At 48.9% G+C, this 25,355-nt stretch overlaps 1 protein-coding gene across 1 annotated transcript; it reads right to left on the minus strand.

The window, feature by feature from the left end:
* Nucleotides 1-846: 846 nt before the first annotated feature.
* Nucleotides 847-22,776, minus strand: CCNF (cyclin F). Its single transcript, XM_006278171.3, has 17 exons — nucleotides 22,670-22,776; nucleotides 17,741-17,895; nucleotides 17,175-17,281; nucleotides 16,265-16,332; nucleotides 13,908-14,101; nucleotides 13,282-13,335; nucleotides 11,716-11,820; nucleotides 10,535-10,612; nucleotides 8,933-9,084; nucleotides 7,331-7,495; nucleotides 6,375-6,498; nucleotides 5,713-5,893; nucleotides 5,159-5,246; nucleotides 4,484-4,583; nucleotides 3,904-4,034; nucleotides 3,364-3,533; nucleotides 847-2,678 (listed from the first exon to the last, which is right to left on the minus strand). Exons 1-17 carry the CDS (start codon nucleotides 22,680-22,682, stop codon nucleotides 2,230-2,232), a joined length of 2,334 nt encoding a protein of 777 aa, XP_006278233.1. The 5' UTR covers nucleotides 22,683-22,776; the 3' UTR covers nucleotides 847-2,229.
* Nucleotides 22,777-25,355: the final 2,579 nt, after the last annotated feature.

Here is a 25,355-nt window from a genome sequence, read left to right on the forward strand (position 1 = left end):
TTCTGTATGCAGTAGCTAGTTTTGGTGTAAAGCACCAAGTGCATGTCACACAATTCTTTGATCTGAGAGGTGAGATTTATTGTCCTGATGGTAAACTGTGCGATTGCAACAGTATGGGGCCCTCTTCTGTGTTAGCCCTGAAGAGTTCATAATCTTCCATCTCCCATTCTATCTACCTCTGCTTGCTAAAGACATTCTCCCATGGCTGGGCTCCAGCAGTTGGTAGAGGCAGGGAGTAACTGGGATTTTGCACATTGCTTTGTCCCCAAGACCTACTCAATGACATTAGGGCAAATGGTCAGGCTAGTTGCATGAGCTCTAGAACGGTTGGCTGACTAGTTCTGTGCTGTTGGGTTGGTTGTCTCCAGCTCAGTTCTTACCTTTTGCATAAAGGTGAGTCCTACCTCCTCTACTTTAACAGCTCTAAGCTACACCTGGTGCTGGCTATAAGATCCACTCACTTTAAAAAAAAAAAAAAAAAGGGCAGCTTACTTGAAGCTGGGATCCCCCTTCAGGGGCAGCTCAACCACTGGAAAGCCACTTTCACAGTATCTGCACTATACATTCTGGTGAAGCAGTACAACAATTAAATCTAGCTCTACTGAAAAGGACAATATCATCTTGATTACTACAGTTACTAGTAGTATTAATACTAAAGATGCCACTCATTAGCTTACTTGCAGCCTTAGCTAGAGCTTAGTCTCAGCCACTCAGTTCTTGTGACAACTTGTTCAAGTGTTTCAGGGCAGATGAGCATTAAATCTACCCCCAGTATAACCACCAATTAATATCAACTTATTAAATTAAGTATCGTGTTTATGTGTAAAGAAAACAAGGAGTCTAATATTTAAAAAATTATTTTATCAAAAAGTCACTACATTGTAGATAACTGTCATTGTCTCTGCCACTGTAACTTCTAAAATAAAGGAGGGGGAACATGAAGTGCAGTTCCAGTGTTAGTTCATAGTGACATAGCTCCCAAAAATCTTGTACCTTGGTACCTTAACACTTACACCCTGTTCAAAAGGCAACCCATCCTGTAACAAACCATCCATAGGATGAAGCAGTTTTATCCACAGCCTTGGGCTTGTTGCAACATGGTGATTTCTTATAGGTTCTCCAGCCTGCATTAGGCATGAAACTGAGCTCAGCTATTGGAATTGCACATGTTCTCCTTGGCTGGCTGGAGTGCAGTGGGGAGACATCTAAGCCAGGGCTTTATCCAGAAGTGATAGTTACCCTTACTGCAGTGCCATCTCTGTTCTAGTGTTCAAAATGATATGTACTCAACTTGGACATGTTGGAAATGGCCAGGAAGACAATATGCAATAGACAGGAAGTGAGGTTGACCTAATGGAGGAGAAGGTGGCAGTTTAACCACAGAACAAAGCTACAGTCTGCAGCAGGACTAAAGGAAGGCACAAGGCAGTGAAGTGTTAAGGCACAGAAGGGAGGCTCTTCAACTGAGAGAGAACATATGGCAGTTAGAGAGAGGACTGGATTTTCCTTATTTACACCTCTAACTGGAGGTGAGAGGGACTACATCCAGGTGGGACTGGGTTCAATGCCTGATGGGTAGAAGGGAGGTTTAAAAGTTCAGGTCTGATACAAAGTAAACCTCTTTTTACCTGTACCCTGAGGACTTGGTCCTCCATTTGCTTTCCTTGTATCCATAAAATGATCAGTAGTGAACTGTGTCCACACATAATGGGGGACACCGCTTGAGTGAGCAAGCAATTGGCAGAGTGAAGCCACAGAAATGGCCTGAGCTTTTCAGTTGGAACTTGAGCATAGTGTTACATGTATCCTATAACAAGGGGACAAAACTTGCTTCCCTTCTTTTAGAGTCAGCTACCCAAAGTGTGAAGTTATGGAGGACACACGTATTCACGTACCAGCAGAGGCTAGAAGTAAAAGGTGACAAGACAGCAGTGGATGGCATAGAGGGGCTCTTTGCTTAACATGTGCTCAAGACTAGAATGGAAAGAGGGGTTTTAATTTGCATAGGATCAAAGTAGAAGGGCCATTTTAAAAAGCAGCTGCCTAGAAATGAGGTGGCCCAGTAATGGGCCACAGAAGCAGGAACTGGGCTTGAGGACCCTGATGGGCATAGGCTAGCTGGGAGAGGAGGGGCTGGCTTATACAGGCATCAATTACTTACTACCTTCCCCTGCAAGACTACACAGAAATACTGTTTCCAGGAACCCTTTTAGGTAAAACAGCATGAAATTAGAGGCTCAAGAAGCCCAAGTTCATCTTTTCTTCACTGCATTCAGCCACATTTCTCCGCTTGACTTGCCTTCTGTCACACTGGCCCTTGCAAGGTTTGGAGTGGACAGACTGTAAACATGATTTCAAGTAGTAAGACAGGTATGGCCCTTTGTTCATGGAACTGCCCAGAGACAGCACTGAGGTAGTTTTGAGAGATGCTCCAAAATTACTGTCTGCAGAGGAAGTAGGACTAGCACTGTTAACAGAGGAATAGCCTGAACTGGCCTCTAGCGTAGGTTCTCTTGGGGTCAGGGGTGTGAGCCACTGTTGGTCAGCCTCCCTCCCCAGAACATCCTGTCGGGACCACATTGTGGGTGGGATATCTTCATCGCTGGAATCCTGACAGCAGTGGTTTGCAGGATCCATGTAGACCACAGTTACATCCAAGACTCCACTGGGAGCTGTTACTGACAAAAGATCAAAAGGAACAGGTTAGTTTCTAGTTGGATATACTGGAGTACAGTGTAGCCAGGAAAGGCAGAGCCTCAGCACAGGCTGGAGAATCCTGAGTGCTTGAGTTTGAATCCTGGATGGATTAAGACAGAACTGAAAGCTCAAAATATTCCCTTGTGTAAGAGGGACCCCACTGCTGTATTCTAGCAACTGCTGGCATGCAGGACAGGCTATATACAAAGCACTGAGTTATACAGCATTGACAGGAACACAGATACTGCAGTACTGACCAAGCTGCCACATGACTAGTGCCACAGAATTCTTGGCGCTTTCCAGAATTCTAGCAGGGGATGGCAAGGAGCAGATCACAGCAGCAGCGAAATCTATTAACAGACAGCCAGGAATACTGCCCTTGTTAGTCCTTCAAGTCCAACAGAACATGCTTAGAACAGGCTGCAGTTCTTCATCTTCCTGAATTTGAAGCCAGTGAACAAAAACTTTTGAGACTTGTAACCAAATATTTTCCAGCAGCACAAAAGAATGAGGGAGTCCTGGAGATGCATAACATTTTGGTAATGCTAAGATTGTTGTGTAAAGGTACTCTCTCCAGAGTACAATGAAAAGGAGGCCTTTCAACGTTGCCCTTTGAAATGTGCTTTTTCAGCAACCAAGGAAATAATAGGAAGATGCACAACTCACCATCTCCCTCTTTCTCGCCTTCACTTTCCTGATCTCCTTCATACCCAGAACAGGAGTCTAAGCTCCAGTCCAGAAAGTTGTCCAGAAGACTCTCCTCTTGGGTGGACAGTTCAGCCGTGGGTGTAGTTACAAAACTGCCCCGGTCTTCCTGAATGCTGTCTTCCCTTCTCCTGCAGCATGGAAGCCAGAAGTTAGTTAGCCTGAGATCATATGGATGAAAGGAAGGAAAAGACCAGGCCAATCTCTGCTCGCTTAGCTATAAAAACTCCTCCAGAGAATGCTACAAAACTGACAACTTGCACAGCAAATCCAACCCTTTCTTTGGGTGATATGAGAAAGAATTGCTTGGATCTCTAAAGAATGGAAGGTCTGAATAGAAGAAAGGAGGAAATGCCACACTGAAGTGTGTGCACAGTCTTCGGGAAGCCAAGTACCCCTTGGCTTATGCCCAAGGGAGACCTCCCTTCTGAGTTATATTAGGTCCCATGGGTATGCACACAAAACAGAAGCGCACACATACGGAATTATCAGCTTACCAACCTTTTAGTTCTCTTTCCAGAAGGAGAGCTAAGGAAAGTTTGAATTTCTACTGCACTCGTGTGCAAGGGACTGGGCTCTGGGTCCTCCTGCTTCACTCCTAACAGCAGACAGAGCTGGCTGTAACTCATCACCTAAAAAGCAAGAGTTTAGTGAGACAACTACAGCAGTGCACTCCAAGCAGCAGGGCATCTGATTGCTTGATCTGGAACTGCTCCTTGGCATTTACAGCCCCACTGTGCAATGTATACTCCCGAGGGGAAGCAGCACTAACATCACACATTACTTGTGCACCTCTCCACTATTACTATTCCTTTAGTGCAGTGGTCCTCAACCCGTTTGCTTGAGTGGGCCACACTTGTAGTTCTCAATGTGTTATATGGACTGCACCCACACAACTTACTTCCTGTGTATCCATTTAACAGGATGTAACATGGCCTGCAGCAGCGTGCAGATTGGGTTGCATGCAGCCTGCAGGTTAAGAACCATTGCTTTAGTGAGTCCTTTATATCCTGCCATGTAGATTTCTCTGCTGAGGGTGTGTCATCACAGAATAGAGAAAAGAAAAAGGCTACTAACACACCTTCTCCTTGCCAATTTCTTCATAACGTTCATCTTCAAATCGTTGTTTTACAGCAGTCAAGGACACCTGCCTATAATCCTTTGGGACATCATCATGGAAACTAAGAAGAAAAATCACAACACAGGTCACTATATTGTACAGGACTTGTTAGAATTCCTTTGTTTCATAGGTCTGGAGGATCGCTCTCAACAGCTCTGGTCCAACAGAAATAGCAACAGGTTAGCAAATCAGGATGGGTAGCTCAGCTCTGAGGCAGCTCCAGGACCAAACTCCTCCCTTTATCATATTTATAACAGAGGGTAGGATCTGCTTATGATACCTTCCATGATGGGTTCCCTTCACTGCTGGCAAATGCATCCCAGCTTTATGAAACAAGGGAGTTTTGACAGGCTGGGGCTACTAGCCATGAGAAAGCCATCTCCTGTAACCAAGGGTACTACTGTTTGAATGAATGAAGCAGTCATCATTTAGCTTCATTATCAATAACACGCTCAACCTTTCCCATAGTGCAAGAAGCAAAGGGTATCTTTGCCAGGGCCATCTCCCCAGTTCCAAGACAACAATTATCAATATTTTGTTCAGATTTATGCAATGTCTGTAATACATGAATTCCAAATATTCCTACCCATCCGAGCACCACTGAAAATTACTCAGAAAAAGCTATGAAGGTTTTACCATTTTTGATAGAGGCTCAGCATGCAGGGTATCAGGTCTTCTAGGGAAAATCCAGTGCATTCAGAGAGCTGGCTGGTCCATGGATGTGCTGGAGAAGAGATTTTCAACACCAGCTCAGAAACATTCTGAACAAGCAGCTCTTACATCAGGTGGTTTTACATGAGATCATTATTATTATTAGTAGCACTGGTATTTCAGATTATGTGTCTGAGTTCAGATACAGCTGATGGGCTCCTAGTTTTGGCAGCCACAGCTCCCTTCAGAAGTCCCTTGCTGCATAACCCAGTGTACCTTTAACAGCAAAAAGAAGTCCTCAATCTTTTCATAGCCCATGGCAATGCAAGCCTTGTGCCAACTTGAGCCCACCAATGCTAGTATGGGGAAGTGAGCCGAGCCCATCACATCATTCTACAGAGTTTCACCTTTGAGATGACCAAGGCAGTTTGGCACAATGAATTAAGTATACACTTGGCTCTATGATGCCTATCAGAGAGGACAGGACAGGCTTCCCTGCAAGTCCATTTATTCATGATTAGCATCAGACTGTTCCTTACCTTGCCTGTGCAATATCTTAGCTAGCAGTAATGCTGCAGCAGCCAGACGGGCAGGGGAATATGCACAAAGACTTGTGTTTAACAGTGAGAGTTCGCAGATAAAGCCATACAGGTGAAGAGTTCTTCTCTCCAGCGAGATTATGTTCAGCAGCACTTCTTTGTAGTCCACAATAGTAGGAATCTAACACAAGGGTGAACACAGAGCTTGGCAAAACTTCAGAACAGTCAAGCATCAGACACAATGACATTTGGAATGGAAGTGGTTCCAAGCAGCAGTCCCTTTTCATTTCATAACATGGCTCCTTACCAGCACAGGTTATTGAGATACTTTGCCTGTGGTAAGCAGAACAATTAATCTTTAAACTTAGTCCCAAGTGGGCTAAAACTTAACCTCCTCAAGAATAGCAGTAAGCACCAGCAAGCACAGGATTACCAAGGACATGAGTCCCACAGCTGGCTCAGCGCTTATTTGAATTCAGTACCCAGTCACCAGCATCTCAGAAGCAAACCATCCTGGTTCAGAGCATCAGACGCAACAAAATCCAATTAAAAAAGAGATTGGGAAAAGGATCTACACTACCTCATCACTGAGCACAACTACTCATGATTTAGCAAGTGAGAGTTGAAGAAAGGAACATGCCACTCATTTCCCAAAAACTCACCCTTATCTTGCCTTCCAGGGCAGAAATGATCTCCCCCATCATTCGAACCAGATCTTCGTATTTGTATGTGTTATCTGTTAGCCACACAGCTTCTCGTATTGTCAAGATCTCTTTGCTGATGAAGCTGCAGGATACACAAATAATTAGGGGAAGTCACACATTCTGAGCTTTTCTTGCACATTGGATGCTCATGGGTATCCTAGGAAGGTACTTCCCCAATGGGAAAGAGGAAGGTAGTACAATTTAGAAAAGGCACCAGTAAATTGTGTGTCAGGCCAAGAAGCAGAAAGGTAAAATGTTAATGGGGCATTTACACCGTCTTTAACATGGAGCTGCATCATTATCAGACAGCCAGCTAGAAAACCTTGACCATGAAGTTGTTTCACAGGTTAAGTGCTTCTTGAAAATTGCTGACCGAGCACTGAGGGCTAGTCCATATGCCTGGAATTGAGCCATGTTTGGGAACCTCTCTAAGCACTGCCGCTGAGGCCACAGTGGAATTAAAATCACTGACAATGCACTGGTTCAGATTAAAAATACTTCCCTTCCCCACACATTGCATGAATACGGATACAAACTTGTTCTTCTGGGAATCACATGGCCTGATCTGAATAACAATAAGGCTGAAGTGCTTTCTAGTAGGAATACCAATGCTACTAGTCTGGTTGTAAAACCTTAGTGCTTAATATAAAAGGAGCTACAGATGCTGCACCATAACGGGCTTTTCTTATTTAAATAACTATTCAGGGAACAGCAGCATTTTGCATCTCATCTACAAACATTAAGAAAGTTTATTCTAGAGAGCAGCATTCCAAAAGACAGCCTATGTAGAGAGAAGGACCAGACTATTTCTCATTCTGTTCTTTATTAGCATAGTACAGAAAACTGCAAAGAGCTGCACAAGCAGGCCTGCATCAGCACTTGGACACTTGCAAGTCAGCAGTTGGAACTCTCACCGTGTACAAATGACCATGCAGGCAATTCCCAAGAGCTGCAGTCGGGCACGGGGTACAGGTCTCAGCTTTAAGTACCGATCCACACATCCCACTGTCATATGAAGACAAAGACTTGAAAAATCCTTCATCGTGGCCACTTCTACCAGCCAGTCAATTAAGATGTACCTAAGGAAGGAGATAAGTCACATGATCTGTTGGGCAAGAAACCATCCAGACCATGACCAATTGACAACTGTAACACTAAAGCCTGCTCAAACACTTTACCAACTTTTTATGTAGGGGTGCACTGATAAAAGATTTTTGGGCCAATACCAATGGACGATTATTGATCAGCCATATCAGCTGATACTGATCCAATTGCCGATATACAGCCCAGCAGCTTGGAAAGCAGTGTCCCACTGGTAAGTCTGTTGGGAGGGGGAAGGAGTGTGGGGAGGGAAGGGGAGGGCGTGTGAGTGGGTGCAGATTGAGGCCTCCACAATGAGAGGAGTGGAACAGAGGCTGGAGCTGCAGGCTGCTCATCCAGGGGGTGGGGCTCCTGCCACTGCACGCACCCCTGGGGGAGGCATGGAGGGCACCCCAAGATTTGCTGTAGCCCCCCTCTCAGCGCCACCGCTGCCTGCCCCACACCTGTCTGGCGCAAGCGCAGCCCTGACCTAGCCCCACTGCCAGGAAGAGGCTGGCACAGCCCCAGCCCTGAGCACAGCTCGCCCTCACCCCACACAATCAGGTGGGCACATGCCCCCCATGCCTCTCCTGGGTGTGTCTGCAACAGCAGGAGCTATTCCCCCCGGACTAGCTGCCTGCAGCTCCATCCTGTACCTGCCCCACCCTACCCTGGCTGTTCAGCACCTGCACCTGCCCCTGTCCCAGCCCCAGCCCCACTCCCTCACCGTGGGGGCCTTGATCTGCACCCCCACATGCCCCTTCCCTGCCCCCAACCCTTCCCTTCCCCACAGGCTTACCAGCCAGCTCTGCTTTCCAAGCTGCTGTGCTGCATTCCTGGCCCCAGGCATGCTGCAGCTATGCGCATGCATGCGACATTTATTGGCAACATTATTGGCCACATCAGTCAAAAAAAGATGATTGCCAATAATGTCAATTTTCCTTTTATTGGTGCTGATACGATGTGGACCAATGTATCGACACACCTCTACTTTTATGCACTCAAAAATTACGAGCTTAACACTGTATAGCAAAGACAGATTTTAGAAGGATTCCTATATTGTACCTACAGAACTGGAAAGGCATTTTATTATCTTTATAAAGAAGACCAACTCTGGGCTCATTGTCCTTGGCGGGGGGTTTTTAGATTGCCAGAATTTGTTATTTTACTTAAAGACAGACATCCTTTAAACACACACACACACACACACACACACACACACACACTGTCGCTTTACTCTGGTTCTACACCACACTGATATTTGCGAAATTACAAATATTTCTGCATTTTAAGATATGTTGCAAAGCTACATCCAGTTAGCAAAGAGCTTAATGATCTGGCAAAATACACTTCATTCCAGGTAGATAAGCTCTTCCAGTAATTTCGGCTGCTGTATTACAGTTTGTTAGAGCCCTAGCTGCTAAACCGGTCTTTACCTCATTGTCTCATTCATTCCCTTTTGCACAGTGAAGATAGTTTGCTTGCTGATGGGAAGGGAGGTCTGGAAGAGCTGAGACACCACCTCATTGGAGGCTTTTGCTTCTAATCCTAGCTGATTTCCATTCCCACAAGCTTTGGCTAAAGCTATCTGCAACAGGCATGACAGAAGAGGAAAGAAAAACAAAACAAAATAGAAAGTTATTTATTTAGCACTTAGTCAGAAAAAATGCAGGTTGTTAATTAAAAGTATACTGGAGAGCCTGGGTAGATTTCCCATTAATAAATACATGGAAACCCAGCAAAGGACTTTGACAACAACAGGTGGTTTGCAGAACTGGCCTACTTAAGTTGAAACAATATATACAGTACTTTGGAACAGGCTCTTAACACTGAAGGCAGGTCCTGTCCAGATTTCACTGGAAGCAGTGTTTTCAGAAGACATTTTACCTAGGGGTGCACTGATAAAGATTCTCTTCACCAATACTGATAGATAGCCAGGCAGCTTGAAAAGCAGCTTCCTGCCAGTAATTCGGGGGGGAGGAGAGGGGGGGGGTGCAGATCGAGCCCCACCCACAAGGAGGGAGGGAGTGGGGCAGGGGCAGGCGCTGCCCAGCCAGGACAGTGAAAAGGATGCCAGGGCTGGGACTGGAACAAAGCCATGGGGGACGGGCAGAGAAGGAAGGGTGGGGGCAATTCCCTGCTGCTGTGCACCTCCGGGGGAGGCATGGAGGGGGGCATGTGCCTCCACCCAGATGTGTGTGCAGGGCAAAGGCAAGTTGCTTGCTGCAGGCTTGGCACCAGAGGCCTCTTCCCGGCATGGGGGCTGGATCAGGGCTGCGCTCGGAGCAGGTGGTGGTGGACCCGACTCAACTGTAAGGGACAGGCAGTAGTGGCACTGGGAAGGATGGCTATAACTCCCTAGCCCCCATTGCTTGGGGCATGCAACTTCGTTGCCTTTCCCTGGGGAGCCCCATGTGGGGAACTCGCAGGGAGTGCCCCGAGGAGGGGCAGTGCTAGGGAGGTTTGGGGGGCTACAACCACCCCAAAATTCCCCATATCTATCCTTCCCAGCTAAACTCAGCCCACCCCTGCCTGCTCCCATGAAGAGGCCAGCACAGCCCCTGGCCCTGAGCCCGCAGCAGGCACCCCTCCCTCGCTCCACGCACAAATCCAGGGAGGTGCATGCCCCACATGCCTCCTCAGGGGTGTGCATAGCAACAGAGGGCTGCCCCCCTCCCTATGCTCCCTGGTTGAGTCACCCACCGCTCTGTCATGCTCCTGGCCCCAGGGTCCCATTCACCGCCCTGGCTGGGAAACACCTGCCCCTATGCCATTCCCTCCCTCACCGTGGAGGCTCCCCCCACCTCGACACTCCTTCCCCCCCATCCCACAGACTTACTGGCAGGGTGCTACTCTTTAAGCTGCCCATCCACTTGCAGCTGCGTACATGCACATGGCATTTATCAGTGACATTGGCCAAAAAAGGTGATTGCCAATAATGTTAATTTTCCTGTTATTGGTGCTGACCCAATATGCAACTGATATATCGGTGGACCTCTAGTTTTATCACAACATACATAATCCAAGAAGGGGTTTACCTGTGCTTCCCAGCAACCCTTTGCTGCATAGTCCCTTAATTTCCTGAGACTCTGGAGGTATCTGCCAGGATCTGACATCTACAGAGAAGCACACAAACAGCATTAAGAAAGTTTTGTCCAAGGAGACTGGCCAGGAGCCACATGCAAAGGGCACATAACCAGGTAGGAAGACCTGCACCTGGCCCCAGACACAGTGCCCTCACTGGAGTTCCTGCTGCTGCCCCTGTGCTGCTCCATTCTGCTACCCCTCATACAGAGCCAGCAGAGCTGGGGGCTGCCACCACCACACAGGCATCCACCACACAGGCTGCAGGCTGGCACGGGATAGGGGTGCCCCAGTGCTTCCTGCCTTCCCTGGCCCAGTCCTGGCCGCTGCTTCTAAGTTCATGGTGGGGTGTGCAGTCGCTGCCAGGTCCACTCTCCTCTGCCTGTGGGCTGCATGCCGCAGGCTGGGGGAAGGGACGGGCAAGGGGAGGGAGCCTTAGTTCCCCCCCATCCAGCAAGCTTGGCGGTCACACGTGGCTATTCCATGCCCCTGCCTCTTGGCTTCTTCCACAGGGCTCACAGCCCTCTTCTCCCCCTCATGGTTGCTGCAGCCCCCCAGTGAGGACCCGCAGCAGCTTCAAGCTCTACCCCAGCCCCATGCTGTCACCACTCCCAGATCCTGACCCTGGCCACAGCTCTAGGGAGCCATGCGGGCAAGCTACATGAGAGGGTGGGGAGCTGCATCTGGTGCTGGGATTGTGGGGCGGTGACGGAGCAGGGCTGGGGGCAGAGCCGAGATCCCCCTGCCTGTGGAATCTGTGCCTGTCACAGGGGTGCGTAGGCAGCGGAGCATGATTCTGACCAAGCCCTGGCCCTGCACTGCCACCGCTCCATGCCTTTGCCCTGTGATCCCAGCCCTGCCTACCTGTCTCACTCCTGAAGACCGCTACCTGGGGCCCCATCCCACATAGGGAGTTTTGGCGAGTTGTTACGTACAGGGGGGCAGGAAGGGTGCTGACCCAACTCCCCAAAACAGGCCATGTGGCCCTCAGGCCCAAATAATTGCCCATCCCTGTCTTAAAGGAAGGAACTGTCTTACTCTGTTTGTATTTAGCACCTAACAGCCCCAGTCCTGGTTAGGGCCTGTGGTACTGCTGTAATACAAATTAATGTTATTTTAGGAAGCATTTACTCACAGCAGCCTTTCTGTTACTTTCCCAGAGGAGGTAGGAGCTGTTTAGACAACCCTGCTTTGAAGATTCTTCAAACATTTCAAGGGCTTCCTCTCTTTTTTCTTCATCCTAAGAACACAGGATAACATGTCATTTATTCTGCATACACAGCTAAGTGTGGCAGAATTTCCAAAGATTAAAAACTACAGCACAGAATCTATTGATTGAAAGCAATCTACAGATTTTCAGGGCTGTTTCCAGCACTACTGTAGGCACTATTGTTAGGAGACTCAGACTGGGGGGGTTGCTTTGCAACCTTCCTCTGGGAGTTCAAACAATTGAGACCTAAGTGGGCAGCACGCCCTTTGCTTTGGTACCAGTAATGACAGCTCTCAAAAGGAGCATCCACTCAGTGTGAGCACTATGGGTCTAGTACTTAAAACTAGGGGTGCACCAATAGAGATTCTGGAGGCTGATACTGATAACTGATATTTAAGGAGGCTGATATAGATCCAATACAGCTGCCATCAGCTGGTAAGTCCCTTGTGGTGGAAGGGGAGGGAGGAGAGAAGGGGTGTGTGTGTGTGTGTGGGGGGGGGGGGGGGGGGGGGGGCAGATCAGCACCCCCCACGGGGAGGGAGGGGGCAAGTGCTGCCCAGCTAGGGCGAGGGCAGGGGGATGACACACATGCAGGACAGAGTGCAGTTGGGGGGGGGGGGGGGTGTGCAACCCAGGAGGGCGGAGGACATGTGCCCCTGGACCTGTGCGGTGTGGGGTGGGCTGCAGCTGCAGGGTGGAGCCAGAGCCAGTGCTGCGCAGATTTTTTCCCAGGGGCTGGACTTGGAGCAGGCTCTGGCGGCACTGGGAGCAGGCTGCAGCCCCTCCAAATTTCACTGCAGCTCCTTTCCCAACCCTGTGCTGCTGCCCGCCACAACTCCAGCTTTTCCTGGTGCTTGGGCGGCAGCAGTGCAAGCAGCGGGGTGCAACCAGCAGCAAAAGCCACCCTCCCCACGAGCTGCGCCTCCATCTCATGACCCCCCCGCCCCAGCTGGGCAGTGCCTACCCCTGCCCCCTCCCTCACTGCAGGGGCATTGATTTGCCCCCTGACGCCCCTTCCCTCTCCCCTCCCCTTCCGACTTACCAGTCGGAGGTAGCTCTCCATGCTGCTGGCTCTGCTCCGTGCTGTGCTGTGGCCGTGCATAGCACGGGCATTTATCAGCCAAATTATTGGCCCCATATCCGATATAGACAATTTTCCTCATATCGGTACTTGTCTGATATCAGACCGATGTATCGGTGCACCTCTACTTAAAACTATTTAATTTTTTTCAACTGACAACGTCTAGAGTTGACAGCATCCCTTAAACAGAGGGTAAGAAAAGGTATTTAAGCTTCTCAGCCTTAAAAAAAAAAAAAACCCAAAAAACAACAACACACCTTGGAAGAAGTAAGTAACAATTGGACTGATCATGCATAAAGGTAACAACAAAACACACCAAGCATTTTAAAGAGACATAGAAGAAGTCTGCATTGTAAAATTATACTTTCATAATTACTAGGTCTTGTCAGCAGGAAACAAATATCACTCACCTCAAAGAGACTTAAAACCTTAGCTAAGCAATGAAGAATAGATCCTTTCTGAGCCTGAAGAGAGATAGGGTTTAAGCAGCCATGTATTAGTAAAAAGAACAAAAAAGAACAACTTTTTTCAGACATCCCCAGGCTAGAACTTGCATTTTGCTGTTGGTCTTTTGACAACTGACCATTCCTTCCCTCATTATTTTGTTACTTCGGGAGATGGAACTGAATCTGGCCAGGGGCATAACAAGAGAGCAATGTGCCAGGGCAGCTGTGTCACTCTGAGGCAGTGGCAACTTGCAGCTGCCACTGCGCTGCTGGCAATACAACTGTGAGGGTGTGGCAGCAACTGCTGTTCTTCCACCCCCTGCCCCACTCCTAAGTCAATGTCCAGTGCTGCTGCCCAGGTTGCCCTGCTTTAATTATGCTACTGAATCTGGCCAAGCCATACTTTGGCATCCATCTGACAGTGCCCATCCAACATGCTGCATGCAGTTTAATTCTATCAACAACTGTGTTTACAGCCATTAACAAGTGAAGGCATAAAAGCTACTTGAAGAAATTGAAGATCCTGGCAAAGCAGTGGCTGTCCATGCTAAGCTGCTTGAAAACCATCAACAGAAAAAAGTACCACTTACTTTTTGAAACTGGCACTCTGCTTTAAGACTCTCATAGACCACAGCTTTGCAGCAGCTCCCACTCACGGACCAGGGCGGGCGAATAAAAAGCCAGATAAATGGGGCTGCACAGACATTCAGACGTTCTGCCAAACTGAAGAAATGAGATGCCTTTAACCCATTCACTTCTGCACGACCCTCATCAGAGATGGACACTGGAACAAGGGAAAGACCATATAAAATTTAAAAAGGAAAGACGGTTTAAAATCACCACAGGATAATTTTTAGAGACACTAACAGGATGGGGCAGGAGCAAGACTGAAAGGTACCTCTACATTAAGGCTGTGCAAAGCTTCAGTAACGGATTCGATTCGGATGCTTCAAATCGATTCAGAGCTTTTACTTGGTCTCCCAATTCGATTTGGATTTGGCAATTCGGGCCCCGAATCGGGCCGAATCTCCATATCCAAATCGAATTGGGAGACCAAGTAAAAGCTCTGAATCGATTTGAAGCATCCGAATCAATTCAGAAAAGCTTCTGAAAAGATTCAGCCACTTTGGAGATTCGGCAATAGACTAAACAGGCAGGTGATGGCTGCTTCCAGCTGGTAAGTCTGTTGGGGCTGGGGGAGGGTGGAGGGAAGGGGTGTGGGGAAGGGAGGGATTGGGGCTGCCCAGCTGGTGTGGAGGGGTGCGTTACTCGGGGAGTGGGATGTGGATGCAGCAGTGCTGGGAGCAGGGTCTCTGCCCTGCTGCCACTTGTCCAGCCAGGGCAGGGAGGGTGGCTCGCAGGATGCAGGTGCGGCTTGCTCCAGGCGGAAGGGGCAAGCAGCAGCAGGGCATAGCCCCCACTCCCATCGCTGCTGCGCCTGCATCCTGCATCCCCCGTGCCAGCTGCTTTTTCAGGCAGCAGGGCAGAGCCCCCCTCTCCCAGCGCTGATGCGGGCACAGCAGTGTTGGCAGCAGGGGCTCCGCCCTTCTGCTGCTGGAAGAGAGCCATGCCTCCATTGCGCCCCACCCACTGACTTGGCAGGCAGCAACAGGGCAGAGCCCCCGCAGTTCCCCTCACTGGGGAAGAGGCAGGCACAGCTGGAAGAGCTGCGGGAAAAGTCTCCATGGCTCCCCTGACCAGCCTCATCCCCCGCCCAGCCCAACCTCCCAGCACTTAAAAAAAAAAAAAAAAAGCCATGCACTCACTGGTTCTGGCAGTGGCAATCAGGGGCCACTGAGAGCTCGTGGCAGAGCCACCCTGCGCAGCATGAGGCAGCGGTGATAATTGCCACTGTTGCAGCCAATGAGTGTGGGGCTTCTTTTTTTTTTTTTTAATTAAAGTGCCGGAACTAGGCTGGGGCCAGACGAGGGATAGTGCTGGGCAGGGCAGCCACGGGGACTTTTCCTGTGGCTCTCCCCAATCCCGGAGTGAAGGGGGAGGCAGGCACAGCCAGAGGAGCCGCAGGAGAACCTGTAGCCGCCTGGCTGTGCCTGCCTCTCCCTGGCCGATTCGAATCACCAAATCTGTCCGAATCTTCTGAAGCTTATTTAGCCGAATCAACTCAGGACAGTGATCCAAATCTCCAAATCGAATCACTGTCCTCCGAATCGGCCAAATCCAAATGGAATACTTCCCTATTCGTACAGGCCTACTTTACATGATTCAGGTTGGAAATTTTGACAGTCAAAAAACCCCACAATTTAAAAACAAATCACTGGCAGCAACACAAGACCTTGTCATACAGTCAGCCAACAGCAATGCAGAATCCTAACTTAGTGCGATATGATGAATACTGATACTTGACAAATTAACACCAATCCCCTTTGGCACATGAGCACAAATGCCAACTGTCAGGCGCCTCCTTTTAAAAAAAACAATTCATTTTCTAACACTTCATCTGCATTTTAAAGCATGTTTTATAGATACCCCAAACAACCTAGTATGATCAGAGACTTACAAAATCCAAACCTTCAAGAGCTGTTAATTGTGTGATCGTCACTTCTACACCTCAGCTAAGAAGAAAATCCATTAATTCTTTTCACAGGTTTCCTGTGCATAGTGCTATTTCAGCCCCTTGTAGTTCGGTGGTTTGTAAAACGCTTACATACTTTTTCTGTTATATCATTCAATGGCATAATGGTAGATGGGACCAGGCCACATATTTGTGAGCAAGGGGAAAATAGTTTTAATTATCTTCACCAGTCTTGTAATTTGGATGCAAAAATCTTTATTGTTTCTATTTAGGGGTGTCCCTCTTCAAGTGACCCATAAAAAAAAAAAAAAAAAAAAAAAAAAAAAAAATCAAAACTTGATTAGACTGTGAATGTCTGATTTCCATTTTAAAACATGCCCTCTGTCATTTCAAAGCATAAATGCTCATACTTACAGCCTTCATTGTACAGGTATGCTATTCCCAGCTTCACAGCAGCTTCAAAGTTACCCTTTTCAGCAGCCCTGAGGAAGAATATAGAAAAAGACCTCAAATTTAAGCTGTGCGTCTCCAAATCAGATGTTTGAATCATTTGAGAATTCCAGGGGAGCAACAAACTTTGCTTTCTAGTTATATTTAAAAAAAATGGAAAAAATAAGCATTTGCACCTCTGAAGTAGATAAGACATCTCCAGGAGCACTAGAGAATAAATTATCATATCCTTCCTTTCCTGTCCCCACAAAAGCCAGACACTTTTTTTCATCCAGAAGTCTCTCTTATCTTCATAAAGAACTAAATAGCTCTCTCAGAGTGCCAACAATAATCAGAAGGAAGACAAGTAGCATGCTACATTAGCATCCACCTCCATTCCTTCAAAAGGGACATTAAAGGTATCTCTGAAAAGATTTACTCGTTCAGACTTCAACCCCTTTGTTTGCAACTCTTACTGTTTTTTTAAAATGCTGCTACATGTGTAGAAAGAGTCATGTTGTACAACTTTTAAGGACTTTTAAAACCAATTATGCTTTCTTCTGGTCTGTCATTCTGGTTTGCACATTATACTGAGACAAAAGTACAGAAGAAAAGCAACTGTGATTAGTTTATCAGGGGATCTCAAAGCACTTTCTAGAAGTAACTTCTACTTATGCTACCAATATAACTGTAGCCCCTACTTCAGCTAACATAACAGTCCCAACTTGTAGCACAGGCAAAGAAATCAACAGTACTCCTAATCACATGAAGCAGAGAGATTTTCAAAGGCAGAAAGGACAGTTAGGTACCCAACTTTGAGCAAAAGTCAGTGGGAGTTGGATACCTATTTACCTTCCTCTTATGCAGCAGACATGCCTGGATTCCTGTCATTTACCTGTCAAACATCCTCAGATTGTTTGGAGAAGGCCATACTTCTTGAAAACTTGCACATGCCCAAACACTAGCATGATTATCTACAAGGTATTTAAGATGTGAATGCACCTGGAGATAAAACAGAAGCAAATGATTACAACATAGTTCATGAGATCTACTATTACAATCTTGTTAGACTAACATACCAGTGGTAGATTTTTATACATCTATTCCTTGCTTTATCTACAGTAAATTAGATTAGACAAAGATGCGAGCTTGGAAGGCAAGATATTCCTAGCTGAACCAAACTGTTCAGACAGGATCATTTAGCAAAACAGGCCCCTACGAACACCCAAACTCTCCTGCTAATCTTGATCTTGTGAAGGACTTACCAATCAAATTGCTATTACAAGGGCATAGATCTGAAGAAAAACCAAAGGAATACATACAGGGTGGCTGTACAGCTGGTAGATTTGCTATGACATGAGAATCCAGCCTTCCCCAGTCCTGGGTCCTAATGGCAGGACATCACAAAGACTATGGTAAGCCACATCATGTTACAGGGGTGAAATGGATTAACAGACTCACAGCTCGGATTGAGAGAATGTCCTCAGCAGGAAGGCCTTTCAGAATGTGAAACAGGACATCTTCAGGGAGACTCAATAAGGTCAGGACTCGGGGCCGTTTTCTTATCCTTCGCTTGGAAGGAAAAGGAAAGCACCTGGAACATCTACAGTGGATTACTGGAAAAAACACACAGATATGAAATTTAGTAAAGAGCAATGCCAAGTAGCAATTTCAAGACAAAGACAACAGCTGGAAAGATTACTCACCCACCTATCAACATGTAAATTACTGGTATTACTGAGCCTCCTCTATTGCAACACAAGTGGTAGAGCTTCTTCAGTGAAAATGAACATTAAAAATTCTACTCCATGTTATGGACTCACTAATTCCACTATAACAGGTGACTTTCTACCCACCTCACTTGGATCAATCGGAATACTCCCTCTACTGTGAGGAATTCTTTCACAAGTTATTTCCACTCATACGATACATAACATGTTAAGGTATCTGCAGTCACGTCAACAGTTTGTAATGAGTTTCTAACCTAACTATCCCTTTTTTGCATTGGGTCATTGCTCTTGATCAAATCTCTTCCTTCATGTAGCCATACCTCATGCTTACCCTGTATCTGTTAGCTACAGGACAAAACTACCTAGCAGCAAGAATGAATTAAAAGCAGAAGGATCACTACAGAGGCCTGGGACAACACCTTAATGATAATCCCAAACCCAGCACTATCTTCAACCTCCATCTGGGGGAGTTTTTGAAGCAATCCACTAGAAAGGAAAAGGATCTGTTCTAATCTCAATGGCCTGCGAGTGGTGGCTTGGTGAGAGGGGTCATTTATCCCAATGAAAAGCAATATTGACTGCCTTGCTTATTGCTCAGATCTTTGCCAAGCAGCTGCAAAGTGCCTGTTTCACTATTGGTTACTGCTACTTTTCAGTGATCAAAGACTAGGCAGATTCTCTCTGAGCTACTAGGTAACAGGGCCGTGCGAAATTTCACCCAGTGTTTCATTTCAAAGTTGTTTCAATGCGTTTCCAGCTTGAAACAGCAAAATCGAAACAAAACTAAAGCCTTCAAAACAGCTTTGAAATTAAACAAGGGAACTCAAAACATTTCGAAAAGTTTCGAAACATTTCGAGTTTCAAAGCCAGGCTTACTGGCTTCAGCACCAGTCCCAGCTGGCAGCACCTACTTCCTGTCATCTGGCAGGCAGATCGGGACTCGCCCACACCCCCGGGAGGGCTGTGGGGGGCTGTGCGAGCCCTTGATCTGTCTGCCAGATTACAGACTGGCACTGGGCACAGCCAGCACCAGGAAGATCAGTGCTGCACCTGGCTCCTGTCAGCTGGCAGGCAGATTGGGGGCACATAACCCCAGGATGACTCCAGCACAGCCCCCGCAGCACTCCCAGGGGTGCCGGCAGGCCCCTGATCTGCCTGCCGGCTGACAGGAGCTGGGTGCTGCTGCCTGAGGCCAGCGGGCCAGGGCAGATCAGCTCATGCAAGGACCCACTGCCCCAATCCCAGGGCGGAGGAGGGTCCCCGTACAAGCTAATCTGCCCCAGGCCCCACACTCGTCTGGAGCTGGCTTCAGTATGGGGCTGGGGATGATCAGCTTGTGTGGGGACCTGCTGCCCTGATCCTGGGGCTGGCTCCAGGCAGGTGCAGATCAGCTGGTGCAGGGACCCTTCCCTGCCCCCGGATCAGCATGGCGGGTCCCTGCACGAGCCGATCTGTCCTGGCCCCGCTGGCCCCAGGCAGCAGCACCTGGCTCCTGTCAGCTGGCAGGCAGATCGGGGGCCCGCCGGCACCCCTGGGAGGGTTGCGGGGGCCATGCCGGAGTCCTCCCAGGGGGTATGTGCCCCTATCTGCCTGCCAGCTGACAGGAGCTGGGTGCTGCCGCCTGGTGCCAGTGGCGGCACTGATCTTTTCAGTGCTGGGTGCAGGCTGCGCCCAGTGCCAGTCTGTCATCTAGCAGGCAGATCGGGAGCCTGCACTCCTTGGAGGACTCCGGCACAGCCCCCGCAGCCCTTCCAGGGGTGTGGGTAAGCCCCCGATCTGCCTGCCAGATGAGGAGCCAGGTGCTGCTGCTTGGGAGTGGCGGCAGCAGCGATCTCCTCAGCACTGGTCTCAGGCAGCGCACCAATCTTCTCTCATCTGGCAGGCAGATCAGGGGCCACACCCCTGGGAGGTCTCCGGCACAGCCCCGGCAGCACTCTCAGGGGTGCAGGCGAGCCCACGATTTGCCTGCCTGCTGCATTTTATGTTTCCCCATAACCTATGGGCAAAACATCAAAACAGTGTTGAAACAGCAAAACACTTTTGACGAAACGAAACGGAACAGTGCTTTCGAAACAAAACTAAACGAAACTCGAAACGAAACACTGTTCCGCTGAATTGTCAAAATGGAAGTCGAATTGGAACGGTGCTGTTTTACACAGCCCTACTATGTAGAGCTGTAAGCAGCAGCCCAAGGGAAGGAACTGCCCGTTGGCACCAGAGACACTGGGTCAGCATCTGGAAAGGGGCCTTTTTTTCACCTGGCTTGAAGTGCTGAAACCACACACTTAAAAAAACAGAGTTTAAATTCTGCAAAGGGAGTCATCGGCCTCCTCACCAAGCAGTTTTTCTTCTTGCCAACATCAAGTGTAGCTTTAAAGTTCAGCTTATAGGGCATTTATACACGCATCTTTACCTGCTCCAACATGCCAGAAATCCAGTGTGTCCGAGAAGACTCAGTTAATCAAGTCTGTGGAGCACACAATCTGATGTGCCCGGCGTTACATCGCCTACATTTGTATAAAGGGTGAAATGCGCATCAGTGCTAAGAAAATGGCGGCGGTGCACTTTTGAACTAAAACACCTTCGATTCATTTTAGTTCAAAAGTGCACTGCTGCCATTTTCTCAGCGCTGATGCACTTTTCATCATTTATACAAATGCATGCGATGCAGCACCAGGCACTTTTAAAAAGCACCTGACACTCTTGTTCCATGTATGTGTACAAATGCCTATAGATCTTATCCAATGAGATTCTGAATTTATTCAGAAAGTCTGATCAGCTGGGTTTTCCCCAGACTTTTCAGGAAGATTTAAGGAACAACCCCTTTGCAAGGATTTCATCATTTATTTGTAGGGCCACAGGGACTGATTTAGCTGAGGATGTGACAGAATGAAGAAACCCATTACTGTATAAGGCACTGGCTACCAACTTCTCTGAAAAAATTCTCCACCCCCATTTTTCACTATTTCAAAGAGGTGAAGGTTTGGGGGTTTTTTTTTAATGTTGTACTACTAGAAGGAGAGATTTTCTGTAGATTGCCTTCCTGGCCTGCTCTGTTTTCCATTCTCACTGTCACATTGTAACAGACCAGCATACAGAGAACCCTACAGCCAAGTGCTTCTCTGGTTCCCACCATGGAAAACACTGGGTGGCATAATTTAGGAGGGCAGAACCAAGATAGCTAGAGGGAAAAAGTCTGATTGGCTGCTTTTGAGCTTCCTCCCTAGGACCAGTGACACTGACGCAGGTTCAGAATTGCCTCACTGATTGGGAAATACCCAGCTGGAGGAACTATATTGCCCACTACAAGTTATAGGTATTTTTGCAAAGTAAAGTGGCCACATCCTATGCACCAGAATAGAACATCTTTTTATACCAAAAATGAATGCATCCCACTAATTCTTTTGAGATCAATGGCCACTGTTTCAGTGGGAGCCCCTTGCTATGTCAGTTACCTTTGAATAAAGATTATAGCTATGTGATAAGGGGCAATTCTGACATTGCCACTATCTGGCAGGTGTTCCTCTTCTCTTCTAGAATGAGATCTACTGTAAAGTAATAAGGCAACGCAATCTAGACTGATGTGTCAATGATGCCTTTAGTCAGATTTGAAGCCTGACTCATCAGCTCAGAGAACTGAAGCTGACAACACGGCTCCCCCGGCCAAGAACATTTAAGAGGAAGACTACCAAAAATTGCCACATGAGCTATAAACAAGCATGTTTGCACTGTGTGCACAGATTGTATCACCAATATATTCCAAGCAAGTCCTGATTAAATAGGCAAATGTACTATAAGTTCCTTCAGTTACTGAAGGCAATATGTTGTAGAAAGAGATCTAGCACTGCCTGCATGCCTGCAGCAAGAAACAAAATACATTAATCTCAGGCGTTTTTAAATATTCCTGTCCCATTTATGCAGAAAGAACAATTAAAAAATAATAATTTGTTAAAGTAACCTGGTTTCAGGAAAATATTCTTAGAAAACAAACACACAAATATAAGATGTAGGTGTAAGTGATTCACCTGTATGTATAAAACAGTTATTACATAATCATTAATTAGATGCTCTTCCACAGGTGACTAATAAGTAATTTACTTTGGAAGAGACTGTGTCTGCTCTGCACCTGAGGAGTCAGAAACACTTTTGCGAGGCAGGGGGGGCCGCCTCTCCCTTTGGAGGGAAGAGACTTGACGGCACAAGACAGGAGGTTGCTGCCCCCCCCCCCGCCATGAACGGAAGAGGAGCAGCCCAGCGCGGGCATCGCGGCCCGGCAGACGCTCCCCGGCCGCAGGCTCCCGCCGCCCGTGCTGGCCGGTCACGGCGGGCTCACACCTCGGACTTCGCTCTGGCATTTTATGGTCGCGGCACCCCGCGTCGACCCGCTGCGCCCCCCGGCGGAGGTGCCCGAGGTGCCCCCTGGCGGACCGGCCCCGGCCCCGGCCCCGGCCCCGGCCCGCGCAGTCCCTGCGGATTTTTAAATCCACCCGCCCAAAGCAGCGCCGCTCCCGGGCTCCAGCCAACCAGGGCCGGGCCGGGCCGGGCCAGGGCTCCCCGCGGCGGCCCCTGTCCGGGCCGGAGCCAGCTCCTGGGGCAGACGCACCCGACCGCCCGGGCCCCTCGCAGCGAGCCCGGCCAGGGCCCCGCGTCCCGCTCTCACCGTCCGCTCTCATGCCTGCCCCGCGCCGAGCGCCCCGCGACCCGAGTGGGCAGCAGCCGGTGCAGACTGAGCAGGCGGCCGGAGCCGAGGGCGGAGACCGGCCAGGGGCGGGGCCAGACCGGGCCACGCCCCCAGCACCGGGCCACGCCCCTCAGCCCCAGCTCGGGTCGGGCAGAGAGCGAGGCGAGCTCCGCCCAGGCCCCGACCCGGCCCCTGCTCCGCCGCCAGAACCCCGCCCCCTCCGCTTGCAGAGCGGCCCAAGCCACGCCCATCCACCGCGCGCACTTTTTTTCAAACCCAGCAGCCGTCCTGATTGGCTGCAAGGCCGGCGGGGCAGGCGGAGCGGCCTCGGCTCCGCCTCCTCCCCTCTGTCATTGGGCGCTCAGGATGCGAATTCGAATTGGGGCGGTTAGCGGCGCGCGCCGCTCGCGGGCTCTGGGGCCGAGGGGAGGCGCATGCGAAATGGCCCCGTCCTCCCCTGGGGGTGTGGGAGCGGGGTGAGCGCGGCCTGGCGAGGCTGTCTCGGGCCTTTCGTGCATCCTCTGTGCTGTCTATGGAAGGGCTCGGGCGCCTCATGGGGGGCCCTTGCAGGCAGAGCTGGGTGCGGAGGCGCTCGGAACTCGCAGGCCCCTGTCGCTCCGGCCACCTCAAGCTGCAGAGCACGAGTGGCCGCAGCCCTGCCAGTGCCCCACGCCCCCCGTGTGAGGCACATGCCCCGATTTGTGGGCACGGGCAGGAGCTGCCGCCACAGCCCAGCGCCTGGGACCCAGCGTGGGAGGGCGGAGCAGGGCGACAAGACTCGCGGCTGCCGCCACCACCACAGGGCCCCCGCGCCGCCAGCAGTGCTGGGCTCTGCTCCACCACCATGGCCTGGCTGCTGCCGCCGTCGCCACCACTGCCCTCCTGCCTCCTGCACTGCCTGCCGCCCACCGCCTCCAGGGTAGGGCCGCGGCCTGCAGGGGGCGGCAGCACTGGCTGCGCCATGCAACAGGGTAGAGGTGGGGGCAGCACAGCCCCCACCCATTACTCCTCATGCTGCTGGTGGCACGACTGGCGCTGGGGTCCTGGTGGCAGCAGCAACAAGCCTCGCTCCGCTCTCCTGCGTGCTGCGTCGCACGTCTGTGCTGGTCTGGTCTGGCCAGGCCAGGCTGCAGCCCCGTGCCTGCTGCGGATGCCCAAATCTGGGGGGACACATTGCCCCCCATAGACTTACCTGTGGGGAACTACAGGAGCTGCTTTCCAAGCTGCCTGGCTGCCACATGCATGTGTTGCCCCTTGCAAGCCGGCAGCTTGCAGGCTAACACTTTTCCACATTTTTCTCCTTTAAAGGAAAAAAACACGATTTTCCACATTTTTATGAGATTGTTTGAGACCTTTCATATATTTTTGGGCTGCACCCCATGGGTTGAAAAATGCTGCTCTAGACCATCCTATGTTTTCATCCCCCCCTCCCTCTGGCTCGGCAGGTATGCACAGCTGGAAAAGGGGTTAAGAGGAGGTGCTGGGAACTAGTGACTTCCGTGCCAAGTGGCACCAGCCTTCACCTCTAGTATTAGGGACCTCCGAATAGAGCTTCGATGTCAACAGCGTATGGGGAAAAGTTGCTTAAGATTTTAGACTGGGAGGCAGAAGGGGAAAGATAATAGCTGAAGAAGTCCAGGGAAACAGAAAGAAAAAGAACCAAAGTCTATAGCAGAAGAGTTAAAAAGTAATGTCTTCAGGATTAGGGAAAGGAGGACAAAGCACATGGGATGTTGGGAAAGGAAAGAAAAGGACAAATGAAACAGCCTTAGGAGGAAGTAACAGAGGTGCTCAGGAGAGAGAGAGAGAATGAAGATGCATCTTGAGGAAAATGGATAGGAGAGCAAGTCTGCTTCTGCAGAAGGGGCTGTACTTGTCATCCCTTGAAGATATTAGTGGGTTTTTAACAAGTTTGTGCACAAAGAAGACAACAGAAAGAAAAGCTCTTTGCAGGGTAGAGTAGTTCTCTGGAGACCATAAGCTGAGAGAGACTTTTCTTGTCCTTAGGTATGAGGACATAGCTCATACTGGTTGATACTCTCTTCTTGCTAGTATGTTAAATGATAGTAGGGTTTTCCATATCCTTGTGTGTGTGTTTACAGTATTGCTGCTGCTTTTATGTTTCTTATTTACTAGGTGGTCTAAGACAGTAGGAGATGATTATAGTAAAGGAGAGACAATATTTATATGAGCTCATGAAAATTAGCTAGGGAAACTTGGAAAGTAATAATAAAGGCATTTGCTTTGTACATTGTACACTTAATCTCAGGTGTTCCAAAATCTAACAAAAGAAATGTGTGCTCAATGTTTTTTTGTGGTTTTTTTTTTTTATTCTAGTACCCTGCTCTGTCCTCATATCCATCCCCACCAGAGGGGGTCACAACACCTAAGCCAGTCATGCACCCATTCTCTGAAGGGGATTATGTCCCAGTACAGCTGTTTCTGTCCATTTTATATAATATAAAGCTATATAAGCTATAATATCCCAGCACTTTTGTCTTTTCATATAAAATTAAACCAAAACATTCAATATGTAGCAATATTTTGTGTTTTTTAATTTCAAGGTGAACAAAGTAAATCTCAAAGCCACTTTCTTCTAACTCCTATCACTTAAAAATTATTTGTGTTTGCTCCTAAACTGAAAGGTGCATAGTAATGACTACAC

Source organism: Alligator mississippiensis, chromosome 13 (genome assembly GCF_030867095.1).
Source record: "Alligator mississippiensis isolate rAllMis1 chromosome 13, rAllMis1, whole genome shotgun sequence".
NCBI lineage: Eukaryota > Metazoa > Chordata > Crocodylia > Alligatoridae > Alligator > Alligator mississippiensis.

What these genes read in the sequence shown, in the direction of transcription:
- CCNF (XM_006278171.3), bottom strand. An exon ending in ACATTCTCTCAATCCGAGCT is followed by an intron (nt 17,282 to 17,740) that starts GTGAGTCTGTTA and finishes TTTTATCTCCAG; the next exon opens with GTGCATTCACATCTTAAATA. An exon ending in AAGAAATTGGCAAGGAGAAG is followed by an intron (nt 4,035 to 4,483) that starts GTGTGTTAGTAG and finishes CTTGCTTTTTAG; the next exon opens with GTGATGAGTTACAGCCAGCT.